General features: G+C 33.3%; 1 protein-coding gene and 1 long non-coding RNA gene across 2 annotated transcripts in view; one reads left to right on the forward strand and one right to left on the reverse strand.

Moving 5' to 3' along the window:
- Positions 1 to 6,435: 6,435 nt before the first annotated feature.
- Positions 6,436 to 9,801, forward strand: LOC112728281 (vestitone reductase). The gene is made up of 4 exons (XM_025778354.3): positions 6,436 to 6,776; positions 7,528 to 8,082; positions 9,184 to 9,385; positions 9,484 to 9,801. Exons 1-4 carry the CDS (start codon positions 6,656 to 6,658, stop codon positions 9,629 to 9,631), a joined length of 1,026 nt encoding a protein of 341 aa, XP_025634139.1. The 5' UTR covers positions 6,436 to 6,655; the 3' UTR covers positions 9,632 to 9,801.
- A 304-nt stretch (positions 9,802 to 10,105) lies between these two features.
- LOC140177133 (uncharacterized) overlaps positions 10,106 to 13,430 on the reverse strand; it is a 109,980-nt gene continuing 106,655 nt past the window's right edge. Inside the window, exon 2 of the long non-coding RNA XR_011868904.1 lies at positions 10,106 to 10,389. This is a non-coding gene — a long non-coding RNA (uncharacterized lncRNA). The remainder of the gene's footprint in view (positions 10,390 to 13,430) is intronic.

Raw genomic sequence — 13,430 nt, forward strand, 5'->3', positions numbered from 1 at the left:
ATAGATTGCCGGTAACAAAATTACTGTCGGATTCATGCGTCTGACAGTAATTTGTATCGGATTTAGCGATAGAATATAGTTATCAAGAAAACAAAATCTGTTGAATGTTACCGGCAAAAATTTTTCGCCGGTAACATTGGCACCATCACATATGGCTTCGCGCCATCTTGCCGGTAGATTAATCCGACGGTAATATCGACATAAATATTTGTTTAACTTTTTTTTTGGAAAATTGGCTGGTACCAACGGTAGTTTTTTTATTTTTTTTAATAATCTTTTTCTGTCCATCTATAATGTACCCTGATAATTAATAATTGAAATAGTGCTTTAAATCTGATGTGAAATATCAAATATACAAATTAAAAATATGGAATGATGGTAGTTGAAATATCTAAAACAATACTTATTATATTACATTCTTCACAAATTTTGATAAAGAAATACATATGATAGAACTATATTTACATTAACCCTATTCAGATTCATCATCTTCTTCGTCTGGTTCACTATCCTCCTCTTCCGAGGTAGTTTTCTAATCATCGAACTCGTCTTCCTCTTCTTCGTCACCATCGACCCCATCTTCTTGTTGAAGATCGTCGTCCTCTGGTGGTAGTGCGTCGTCATCTATTCCAAGGTCAATGATGTCATCATCTATAACAGCCGACCTAAGAGTGATCAGATCACCAGTATCAACCACCATTTTTGAATTTTGAAGGAGTTGGGTTATCAATCTGGTAAGGTTCTTGACCATTTGTCTCATTATCAAACTTAATGCAGCCTCTGATTCAGTCTTAACCACAACTACCCAACTAGACTTGCATGAACGCGGATAAGGCAAATAGTATATATTTGTCGTGCATTTGGAGGTATAAAAAAATGATCGTAGTGCCTATATTTCCTGGTTACATTAACTTCAGTGATATCGTAGTCCTTGCACTTTCGTATTCCTTGTCGCGAACTTGGATCGTACTATTCACATTTAAACACGCACACCTTGTACGTAGTGCGACAGAAATACTCTAATTGGATTATGTTATGCAATACACCAAACTAATCAGAATGACCACTACCTAAATCCCCACAAACCCAAATTTTGGTATTATTTGTTTTCTTTCTAATCAACCACTGTAAAGAATGGAACCAATATCCATTAACATTGTATATCGGATAGCTAGTGCCCTTATTCATTGGGCCCTAACTAAGTGCAACTAGTTCTCAATCTGTTGTGTCAGTTAGATGTACACTGATGTATTCTCTGAATCAATGTTAAAAATTGTTCAACGAGGTATCAGGATTTATCTCTTGGAATAATCTATATGATAGAATAGGCTAAAAAATTTTTGATTAGATTAAGAAGTTAATATCTTACTAATTGCAATATTTAGGGATACTTAAAAACCTCATATGAGGTAGCTGAAATTTGGTCACAGTTAAACAACACATGCAGATGTGCAGCATCAATTTTCTTTTACTCTAACCAGTAGTCATTGCCCACCCATTGCAACTCCTTTCAAAGCAAAGATTGGGCATGTTGTTCCACATGACGAGGATTCTCCCCTCTCATCGTTCTTTCTAACCCTTATTCTACGTGATTCAATATGAGGCTGAAAATAAAATGAGTAAAATGCAGATGTTTCCTTAGTTAGGAATGCTTCGCAGATGCTGCCTTCAATCCGAGCTCTGTTCTTTGCAGTGCACTTGAATGAAACCAATCATTCTCTCAAATGGGCACATCCATCTAAATTGGAGATTTTCCCACATAGTATTACTTTGTACGGTAGGTGAATGAGGGAATATCCTCTCTAACTTATAAAGTATGATGGAAATATTTTTGTCCATAACTGTGAGATCATTAATGCTAAGTTTTGTAACATAACTCCCTAAAGAACTCACTTATTTTTGTGAGGGGTTTCCAAATGTTGGTTGGAAGTTCTCTGAACGTGATAGGAAGCAAAGACTCCATGAAGACGTGACAATCATGATTCTTCAACCCAGCAAGTTTACCCTGTGAGACGTTTGCACACCTGTTCAAGTTAGAGGCGTAACCATTAGAAAACCTGAATCCTCTTATCCACTTACTAACATTTTATCTCTAGTCCTTCCTTAGAGAGAATACCGACTTTGGTTTAGCCCATTGCCCGTTCTCAAGTCTTTTTAAGTTTAGATCTGGCCGCCTGCAAATGTCCATCAAGTTTAACCTAGTCTTATCGTTATCCTTTGTTTGCTCATCGTCCATTACTGTGTGCATGATATTATCAAACACGTTTTTTTTAATGTGCGTCACATCAAGACAATGTCGAACCAAGTTGTCTTTCTAATAAGACAACTCCAAAATATACTCTGTTTAGTCCAATTATGCTCCCTGCCATATCTCGGAGGTCTCAAACCTGCCCCGTTATCGACGATCCTTGGGATTCTACTAACATGATGCAAAACTTGCCTATCACCCAACTTCACAGGTGCCTTTTCTTATTCAGTTTTATTCTTTTTGAACAAGTCCTTGTTGTGCCGAAAAGGGTGATCCATATTGAGGAATCTTCGATGACAATCAAACCACGAATTCTTATTGCTATTCGTCAACCAAAATATTTTTGTATCCTCCATACAAATAGGACATGTCATTCTGCCTTGAATGGACCAACCTGACAACATCTCACATGCAGGAAAGTTGTTAATGGTCCATATCAACGTAGCATATAGTTGGAAGTTTGTCTTGGTTGCAATATTATAAGTTTTTACACCATGGATCCATAATTCCTTTAACTCATCCACCAAGGGCTGCATGAAGACATCTATTTTGGCCTTTGGATTGCTGGGACCAGGTATGATGCAAGTTAGGAACATGTATGGTTCCTTTATGCAAATTTCTGGACTCAGGTTATAAGGTGTCACTACCACAGGCCAGCAAGAGTGCATTACCAAAATTGAAATTCGGTGCGGACCCATCAGAGCACAATGCTAGTCTAATGTTTCTAGGCTCGCTCGCAAATGTAGGATGAATCCAATCAAAATGCTTCCAAACTTCTCCGTGTGATAGATGCGTCATGATTCCATCATCTCTCTTGTTATTACTATGTCAGGTCATGTGAGGGGCTGAACTCATCGACGCATACAATCGTTTCAGCCTAGGGATTAAGGGCAAGTAGTGCATCCATTTCATTGGAACTCTCTTTAACTAGCATTTACCACTCTATTCTCTCTCGACTTGGAACCTTGGTGATCTACAAAATCTACATCCAGTTAGGTCTGTATCCCTTTTATAATACATCATACAACAATTTAAACAACAATCAATTTTCACCGAATTTAGACCTAATTTTGAAACTAACTTCTTTGCTTCGTAGTGGTTTTTGGAGATGCCATTGGTCCTGACAGGGTGGTCCACTTATCAAAAGACTCGTGGATATGATTTGACTCCGACTTAATACTCATCATTCTAACACTTGCAGACAACCTCGAATGAATGCACCCATCGAACAAAGGTTTTGCAGCAGATTTTAATAGATGATAAAATCTCTTTGTCTCTGGGTTAGGCTCTTGTTCAATCTCTTCCAATTCTGTAACACCTGTTGCATCAAACACCATCTCATTTATCTCTCTTAGTTAACCTCCAAATTTATTTCTTTCATGTTTAGTTCTCTCACCACCTGAACCTTTGTCGATCGACTATCGGACCTATTCAAATTCGAGACAGACTGGTTAATTTCCTACTTGTCCACTTTTTTGTATTTTGTCCATATCCAATATCCATCTTTGAACCCATTACGATAGAGGTAAAACATTATGTCCACAAGTCCTAACCACTTAGTCAGGCGACTCTTATGATATGGATACCTAAATACCCCTTCAGACCTAAACGATTCCATGCTAACGACATGCGCTACAAATACGTCAACACCCTCAAAGAATTTAGGTTTTAAACTCCTTCCACCGTTACCCCCTATCATACATTCGTAGACGATGACTTGGGATCATATTGCAACACACACCCTAAAATTCAACCAACAACACTACTTATTAAAATTTTTAGAAAATTTGGCAGAGTGTATCCTATAATTAGAATCTCCTGCAAAATATAATTATCATTTTCTGACAAATTAAATATATTTTAAACAATTTAAACGATAATTCTGCAGAACTTCTCCTTAATTCAGATATATTTATTAAATAAGTATAACAGTTTTCACAGAGAAAACAGATGCATGTATAAATTATAACATACACTTATTCAATAAAACATCAAATCCTATGCACAACCTCTTATAACTCCACATTTTTCAACAAGCAAGGGTTTCGAGAAGGCATCACTACGCAACCTTCTCCTACTTCTGTCCTAAAACTATATCTTAGAAAAAGTACGTCCAACATAAAATTTAAACAACTCATTATATTCAGAGATAGAAAACCAACCTAGAATATTACTGCACAAACAATAAAGGAAGAGCAAACTCCAACTTATCTCAGAGAAAATAGCACCGTCCTAATAAAAAGGATAACGTATTAAATTCGCAAGCTGAAACTCATTCAAAAACTAACTTAAAATAATAAGTAAAACTCATTATTTTAATTAATTAGAATCTAATTCTAATTTTACTGAACTAACAAGAGGCATGACAAAAATAAGGGACATAAGTTTAATACAATTGAAAGAAACTCATTCACTAAACTCAACTAAAATCTTCCAACAACTGAAGAACTCTTAATCTCACATTGCTTAATCTACTCTAACATTATTTAATTTTTACATCCATTAAATTAACATAACAACTCCTAATCACACACTTCATTAAATATATTTCACCATTGATTTAACAAAAATCCTAACAAAATGCTAAACTCACAAATTAATATCAAAAATAAAATAACCATTCCAACAATAATAAATCTGATAGTGGTTACAAGGTCTCTTTAACATGGTGGTGATAGAGGTGGCAGTGACGAAGACGTGAACACCAACCACGCAGAGGATGCGGCAAAAACAGTAACAGCAGCAGAATCGACGACGACGTATAGCGGCGACACTAGCGGGTGCTCCAGGCGGTGGCAACGAGGACGACGAGCTTCCGGCAGTGGCGACGGTGATAATTCGATGGCGAGGGAGAGAGAAGACGAGAAGAGAGAGACAGCATTCATACAAGTGAGGGGGAAGAGATTCGCATTTGAATTTTATCCCAATTTTATTGGCAGATTTTTCCGAGAATAAATTACCAAAACGACGCGTTTCATTAAACCGTTATACTGGCAGTATATACCGACAGTAACATTGGTGTCGATGAGTTCTATTTTCGCGCCAATAATTACCATAAGCTTTAAAGGCGGAAAACCTTTTTCGATGGTAATCTTTTATAACGACGAATTTCTCCTCCTTTTCGTCAGAAAACCCGATAGTAAATACGTCGGTACAGTTCGACACTAAATTCGACGATACTCATGCCAATACTTGTTTTTGTTGTTGCTGATTCTTCTTTTTCAATTTCTATAATTTTTTTTGTTGCTAATTATTCTTCTTCAACCTCTGTCAGTATTTTGTTATTTTTGTTGTTGTTAATTCTTCTTATTCTTCTGATCTTCTTGTTAATTGTATATATGTTCAGTTCTTGTTTAAAATTATTTAAATTTTAAATTTCTGAAAGTTGAAGGTGTAAAAATGGTGGATTTATGAAAAAATGAGAGAAAGCATGCTTCTATGCAAAAGGTATTTTTGTTTAAAAATTAGAAAAAGGATAATTTTAAAATAAAATTAAACCTTAGAAACGAACTTAAATAAAAAAAAAACCTTAAAAATAAATTCGTAATTAATCCTACTAATAATAATAATAATAATAATAATAATAATAATAATAACAATAATAATATAGTATTTAGGTACATCTAGAAGTAATTTTATGTATATTTAGTTTGATATTAGGTTAATTTCGTCATCATAATTAGATTATATCACTTGTCTGTAAATAAGTATTTTTTTAATCATATATTCATACGCATCATAACAAGAACAATATTTAATATTTATTTTTGGGTTATTATTATGAATTCTACCGCTTTTAATACCTTCGATACGGACAACAACTTTTAAGATCGTACATAAAAAATTAAATAAAATTATTGAAGTTTTTAAATTATTTTTTTTTTACGAACAAGTATATATGTGTTAGAAATAAATTATAACTATTTATATATATCTACATATCACTTCAAAATTTTTGAATAAATAATTTTATAATACTGGAGTATTATTAAATTATATGATCTAAAAGTTCAAATTTTAATTTTTGTTATTAAAATAAATAAATCTTAACATAAGATTAAGAAAAAGAATTCTATACAAAGAATTCACATTCAAACCTAAAAGACTAAGTCTAAGTCTATTTGTATTTGTTTAGAGATGCAAACTTGATGATAACATATATAATTAGCCGAGAGCTTTTCCACCTAACCCACAAACATTACTACCATTTGGTTAATAAAAATAAGAAACAAATACTAGTTTATAGAAAAGTTGAATAAGTAAATTTTAAGAATTCAATTTTGTATGTAATATATACAAGAAGAAGCAGGTTTCTGATTTCAGAGTCCATCATCAAGCGAATTGAAACTATCATATTTAGAAGCATATCGTAGTATATAGAATAGAAGAAAGGAGTTCTTTGTATCAATGGAAGGTAGGAAGGGAAGGGTATGTGTTACAGGAGGTACGGGATTCATTGCTTCAGTTATCATCAAGAGACTCCTTCATGAAGGTTACTCTGTTAATACTACCATTAGATCAAGTCCAGGTAGGATTTTTTATTTTCATTTTTTTAAATTTAGAATAGTATGCTATTTTTTATGAAAAAATGCTATTTAAATCTCATTTAGGTATCTACAATTTTCACCACAAAAAATATGGGATTCACTAGTATTTTTCCCCCCTGATTGTCTCAATCATTTTTATTTACAGTGTGTCTATACCCAAATGAAATTCATATAAATTTTCCATTTAGTTAGGTGACTAGGGTTACCCCTCTGTTTCAATGGTGAAATATGGTTTTGAGATACCCTTTCAAAGAGTAAAACACACAAAATATCTTCGAACTATTTACTCGTTGACAAAAATATTCTTAATCTCTTCTTTATATTTGATATTTTTAGCATGTTTTTAAATATTTTAAAAGTATTTTTGTCATTTAATTTTTTTTAAAGTTAAGAGTGAAATTCGAACCTGTAACCTCTAAGTGAATATAAGAAGACTATGCCATTTGAACTATACCTCACTGGCTAATTTATTTGATAAATTAATAATATTATTTTTAGCAAAAAAATAATTTGAGAGATTTTTTTATTTTAGCATTTTTTTAAATGAGTATTGTGCATTAGTAGTGTATAGATTAGTTTGGTTAGGGAGCTTAGCTTGTATTCTTTATTTTGTTCTAACTTTGCATAGCACACTTTGGCTATTATTACTTGTTAGATTTCTCACTTTCTTGCAACAATTTCTGTAGCACAACATATACTTAATTTTGTTCTATTTTGTGTCAATAATTATAGCTAATAGCAAGAAAGATGTTACCTTCCTCACAAATCTACCTGGTGCACCTCAAAGGCTACAAATTTTCAATGCTGACCTCAACAATCCAGAGAGTTTCAATGCAGCAATTGAAGGATGCATTGGGGTGTTCCACACAGCAACCTCTAGCCCAACAATTGATAATAATTATTCTTCCCAATCAAACCAAACCCAAGAATCAATAATCAAAACAAATGTTGATGGTGTCTTGGGAATCCTAAAATCATGTTTGAATTCTAAGACTGTTAAAAGAGTTGTTTACACCTCAAGTGGCTCTGCTGTGATCCATAATAACCGCACAAGGGAGCATGAAATAATGGATGAGAGTTATTGGAGTGATGTTGATTTTCTTCGTGACACAAAGCCATTTCTATGGTTTAACAGTGTTTCAAAGACACTGGCAGAGAAGGCAGCACTTGAATTTGGAGAACAACATGGGTTAGAAGTTGTGTCTTTGATCCCTCCTTTGGTTCTTGGACCCTTCATTTGTTCTAAACTCCCTGATTCTGTTCACATCTCTCTGGCTCTTTTATTTGGTAAGTTTTCTAATTTCTAGAGAGTATGTTAACCTCAGTGTGCATTTTTCTCTCCCTATAACTCGTTATCTATATGGATTAATCTCTACATACAAGTGTTTTGCATTTACAAGCTTTACAAGTCTGAACGAAACTCACCCATTAAACGCTGCTTATGTTACGTGCCTTTTTAATAGAATTTTAAATCAATTTAAATCAATTAATGCACAAATATATAACTTCCATTTTTCAAAAGATTTCGTTTCTTTTTTCGAGTTTTTTGCCAAATTTGTTGGATCTCCTTTGTGTCTCTTTGCTTCCTTTTTTTCGATTTTCATGGTTTCTGAAATCAAGCTTTGAAATCGTTTTGAAGATAATGGAACTTCAGAAATACACCCAAACAATTACATAAATACATCCAAACAATTACAGAAATACACTCAAACGGTTACAGAAAGGATATAGAAATACACCCAAACGGTTATAGAAATACACCCAAAGGATTACAGAAATGCACCCAAAGGATTTAAGAAATACACCCAAAACAGGGGGAGGCAGTATATTTCTTCCTGAAATCTTTTAATGTTTTGCTGGTTAAAGATGAGGCACATGACAGAGACAATCTAGAAGAAAAACCTAGAAGAACAGTAAAACAGTACCTTGAATAATGTTTCTTCCTTTTTTCTGGTGATTTTGATGGAGATTTGTATCTTTTCTTCTTGATTTCTTCTACTCTTCGCGAGAAGTTGGAACGTTTCTGCAGAATCGTAATAGTTTGTTTCGAATGTCCGTTGAATCTTGATGGTTTACGTTTTGATTGAGGAAGAAGAGGAAGAGTGAACCTGTTGTGGAAGGGGCGCGTGTTTTTTTCTTGAACTTGAAGCAACTTGTATAGCTTGTAAGCCAAAAAGGCTTGTATGTGTAGCAGGTCTCTATCTATATATACTTTACGAGTGTTCTTAATATGTTCTAATCTTAATAGGTTGACTGATGTCGAATTCATCTAAATTTTACCCATTCTGTATCTTTTTGAAGTTGATTTTCTCAAATGATGAAAAAAATATGTGTACTTATCTAGTAAGGTTCTTAATAGATAAAGGGAAATTGATGCTAATTGTGTAGGCCGTGATAACCTGGATCAACTTGGTACTCTTCTTCGTTTCCCAATAGCACATGTAGATGACTTGGCAAGGGCACACATTTTTCTGCTTCAACATCAAAATCCAAAAGGGAGATACAATTGCTCACCATGCAGTGTAACTCTAGAAGAGATAGCTGAAATTATTCGTTCAAAGCACCCTGAATTTAAAATACCTTCACCAGAGTAAGTATTTATTGTCCTTAAAAAAAAATATATTGATATTTTTTTTATATTGTTTATATGAGTTAATGCCTAAGAGTTTCATTTTGCAATCTCTCTAGGTCGATAAAGGAAATTAAGGGTGAGAATGTACCACATTTGAACTCACAGAAATTAATTGACGCTGGATTTGAGTTCAAGTATGGGACAGAGGAAACATTTGAGGAAGCCATTCAGTGCTGCAAGGAAAAGGGTTATCTTAACTCTTAAGTACTACGGAATTAATTAAAAAAATAATAATTAAGGGTGTGTTTTGTAAGATGATTATTAGTTGATTGAAGAAAAATAAGTGAAACTAAATTCCAATACTAGGAAGAAATTAAATAAATTGTCTCTAATGTCTTCTTATTCTATGACAATAACACTACAACATTTTTTTATCTACAACCACCTTTAAAAAATATCGTTTAAACATATTATTAGCATTTTCTTAATCAAATGCAACACAATGCTTTTTGTAACACCCTATCACACTAAGCTTTACGCTTAAACTGTAAAACAGAAGTGGTGTGGTATTACGACCTCTAAAATAGAATGAGTACATATAATAGCAGAAGAATTATAATATGCTAGGAGCCTTGAAGAATAGGAGAAATAAAAATCGCGAGATAAAAGCGCAACGTTCAAGGAACGAGTTAACTTGCGTGCTAAGAAAACCATAACTATCAAACATAAGATAACAGAAGTAGGAATAGAGTGCCAAAGATACAAAATAACAAGCTCCTGACTCAGCCTGCGAAGTCAAGACTGGCCGGAGAATATTTACACATATATACATACATATCCAAAACCCAAAAGTACATATACACAATCCTGCCTCTCCATAAACCTCTAAGAGGATCAAAAAGAATTAGTCATGCGGAGAGAAAGCTAAGTACATATATATACATCATAGCATAACAAAATATCCCAGTAACCACTCCGCTTCAAGAGTCCAGACGCCTAACGAGATGCCTCTCGACCTGCATCTGAAAAACAACAACATAGTATGGAATGAGAACCGGAGGTTCTCAGTATGGTAAAGGTGCCACACACATAATATATAAGGTCCTGGGAATGCCAGAGGCAATCCTAGAACGCCGACACTCAAATTATAGAGCTTAAAGTATTAAACAGAAGTCATAAAAGGTGGTTTACTAAGGATATTTAGACCTAACTTAACTTAACCTTAAATCTAAATCCCATTTTTGCCATTCCTCCATACCTCCAACTCCATCATGCATTTCACAGACAGATAGACAGATAAAGGCAAACACAAGAAAATTACAACTATTGCAGGTAACAAATACACATTTAGCATGGCAAATACAGTTAGGCACACCCAATTAGAGCACAAGCAAGTAATTCAAGTAATATGCATATGATACATGCCTGTCCTATGGCTGATGAGGATCATCTGTCGGTTATCCAGCCAACCCGACAAGTCTAAATTGTACTTAGACTGTCCCCCGACGTGCATCCCCAAGAGTCTATGCATAGTTTTTCTCTCAAATAATCAATAATACTCAATGGGGGTAACATTCCCGGGAATTTATATAGTGCCCGGTCACACACTTACGTCGTAGGATCAACAGAGTATCGAGTTTTCAACCTGGTACACGTGGTGGCAAGCCACGGCACTTAATCCAGGGAATCTCATATCTCAGATTATTCAAATTCATAAGCCATATAAATAATTCAATTATAATTCATCAACATCAACATCATTCTCAATCGCATTTCATTCATCATCATATATCAATCATATTCAATCCTTATCCTTCATTATCACACCTCCCATTCCGTCCATCAATAGTTCCAATTCAAAATATAATTCATTCTTTTCTAAATGAATCAAACTTAAAGCATGCTCATTTTCTTAATAACTCTAAATCAAACCATATAACCTTTGAATCTAAATCTTTTTAAATAATCATATAAACAAAATCTCTAATCTCTAATTTTTATAAAATTTCGGCAGCATCTCCTCTAAAACTCGGACTTTGCCACCCTATTCGAGTCCAGACCTGCATTCTTTTCAATTCAACATTTCCTTCCTCATTATCATAACAATCTCCACAAAAAATCTACCTCAGATCAACAATTAAACTCATACAATATTCAAATCCAACAACCAAAATTCAACTAAGAGTCATAGTTCACAAATCCTAGGCTTTTAACACAAAATACCTCAAATCAATAATTCATCGAATCATTAATTAATCAACAAGCACCAAACCAACCATGTTCATCAACAATAACATTCAACATCCAAAATTAATAACTAATTATCCAATAAACTTCAACCAATTATATTTATCGACAAATTACTAAATATTAAATATACACCTGCATTCCAACTTATCCTATGGTCATCTAGCATAAGTTTTCACAGAACATTATATATTAAATGCAAGAAACCTAAACCATACCTTAGCCGATTCCCAAGTATTATTCCAAGAAAATTTTCCTAAAAGAACACAGCCCTCAAAACTTCAACTAATCCGCTTCCTCCAAGTTCCAGTATTCACAATTTCAAGCTCCAATTATTTATTTTCAACCTAATACACATTCATAACACATATATACCCAATTTAATACTCAAAGCTCAAATTTAATGAAATTAAAATAAAATTATCGTATCCTCACCTTACCCAAGTTTCACATAAGCAAGAATGAACGTTTTCCTCAAGCTAATTGGATCCTAAAACATCAAAAATCAAAGAAATTCAACACCCCTTCTCAAAACTCGAAAATTGGGGAAAATGAAGGCTGAGTATAAAATAATGAGTTACCTATGAAATTGTTCCAGTAGAAACGTAGAGGAGTTACGGGATTTGGAACTTTGCCGTAAAGGTTCGGCGTTCCTTTCCTCTCCCTGGAGCTCAGCTGCGTAATTGAGGAAATGAGGGAAAAAGAGCCCGTGGCTCTTTTAGTATTACCATTTAAATTATATGTTGATTTATAATACACTTAAAAAAATATGCAATTTATGTAGTTGTTATGTAAGTTTTTGTTTTGTCAATTTTTAGCAAATCGATAATGGTTTGATTCTAATGATCTCTTCTTTTGCAGGTATCAGTTTTCTATAAATGCATTAAAACTTCTTCGATTAGATGAATATTAAAATAACAAATAAATAAAAATTTGTAAAAAGGGAAAAGAAGTTAAAAACAAGCAATTCAAAAATTGAATTGACTGAAATGGAAAAGATTGCGTTGAAATTAAAAGAAAGCGGTAAAGATACCTTCGACTAGGTCAAAGGGCTTTTGACATGAAAATTAAAGATACTAGAATATAAATTGCATTTGAAATTTAAATTGTTGCTTGAAACATAAATTTGACAAGAAAAGTAAAGTTTATAGAAAATGTAAATGGAATTTAAAGACAATGGAAGGACCCTATAGAAATTAAACTCGAATGCAAACTCAAGAATTCGCTGAAAATGTGAGTGTACTTGAGTGTATTTCTCTCGTTCAATTTGATAGAGTGCTTAAAATCGAATCCGTGTCGAGTACTTTCATCCGATGCCCGCACGTGCATCTTTTCGATAACCGTCAATCACCTCAATCGACCTCTTCACTACTTCAAACTAACTCACCTTAATGGAAAATATTTTTCGACTAACAGTTTCATAAAAACATAATGTTTTATTCGCGTAAGTTATAGCTAGGAGATTAATAAAGCTATAAGAATTTAAGAGAGATTCTTGACCACAACGTCCACAAGAGACTAGAAAATAAATTAACAAATTTAATCAATTTGAATTAAAAAACTGAGTAATATGATCCTAATATAGTAATATTTATTTTACTTATCTAAACACTCAATTACGAATCCTTTTACACTATTGTCCTTAATTTAATTAATTTCTTTTACATTCTAAAATAGTTTTCCCTAAATATTAATCTAATTAAATTAATTTTAGTATAATTGACAATTTTTCTCAGAAACGATCATTATTTATTTTTTTAAATAACTATTGCACTTCTTAAAAAGTGTATGCATCTATGTCACGTCAATAATATTT

Source organism: Arachis hypogaea, chromosome 12 (assembly GCF_003086295.3).
Source record: "Arachis hypogaea cultivar Tifrunner chromosome 12, arahy.Tifrunner.gnm2.J5K5, whole genome shotgun sequence".
Lineage (NCBI taxonomy): Eukaryota > Viridiplantae > Streptophyta > Magnoliopsida > Fabales > Fabaceae > Arachis > Arachis hypogaea.

Bases quoted from the DNA above. Each gene is read 5' to 3' on its own strand.
- LOC112728281 (XM_025778354.3), top strand. From the start codon at position 6,656: ATGGAAGGTAGGAAGGGAAGGGTATGTGTTACAGGAGGTACGGGATTC. The intron at 6,777-7,527 runs GTAGGATTTTTT...CAATAATTATAG, and splicing joins TACCATTAGATCAAGTCCAG to CTAATAGCAAGAAAGATGTT. The intron at 9,386-9,483 runs GTAAGTATTTAT...CAATCTCTCTAG, and splicing joins TTTAAAATACCTTCACCAGA to GTCGATAAAGGAAATTAAGG.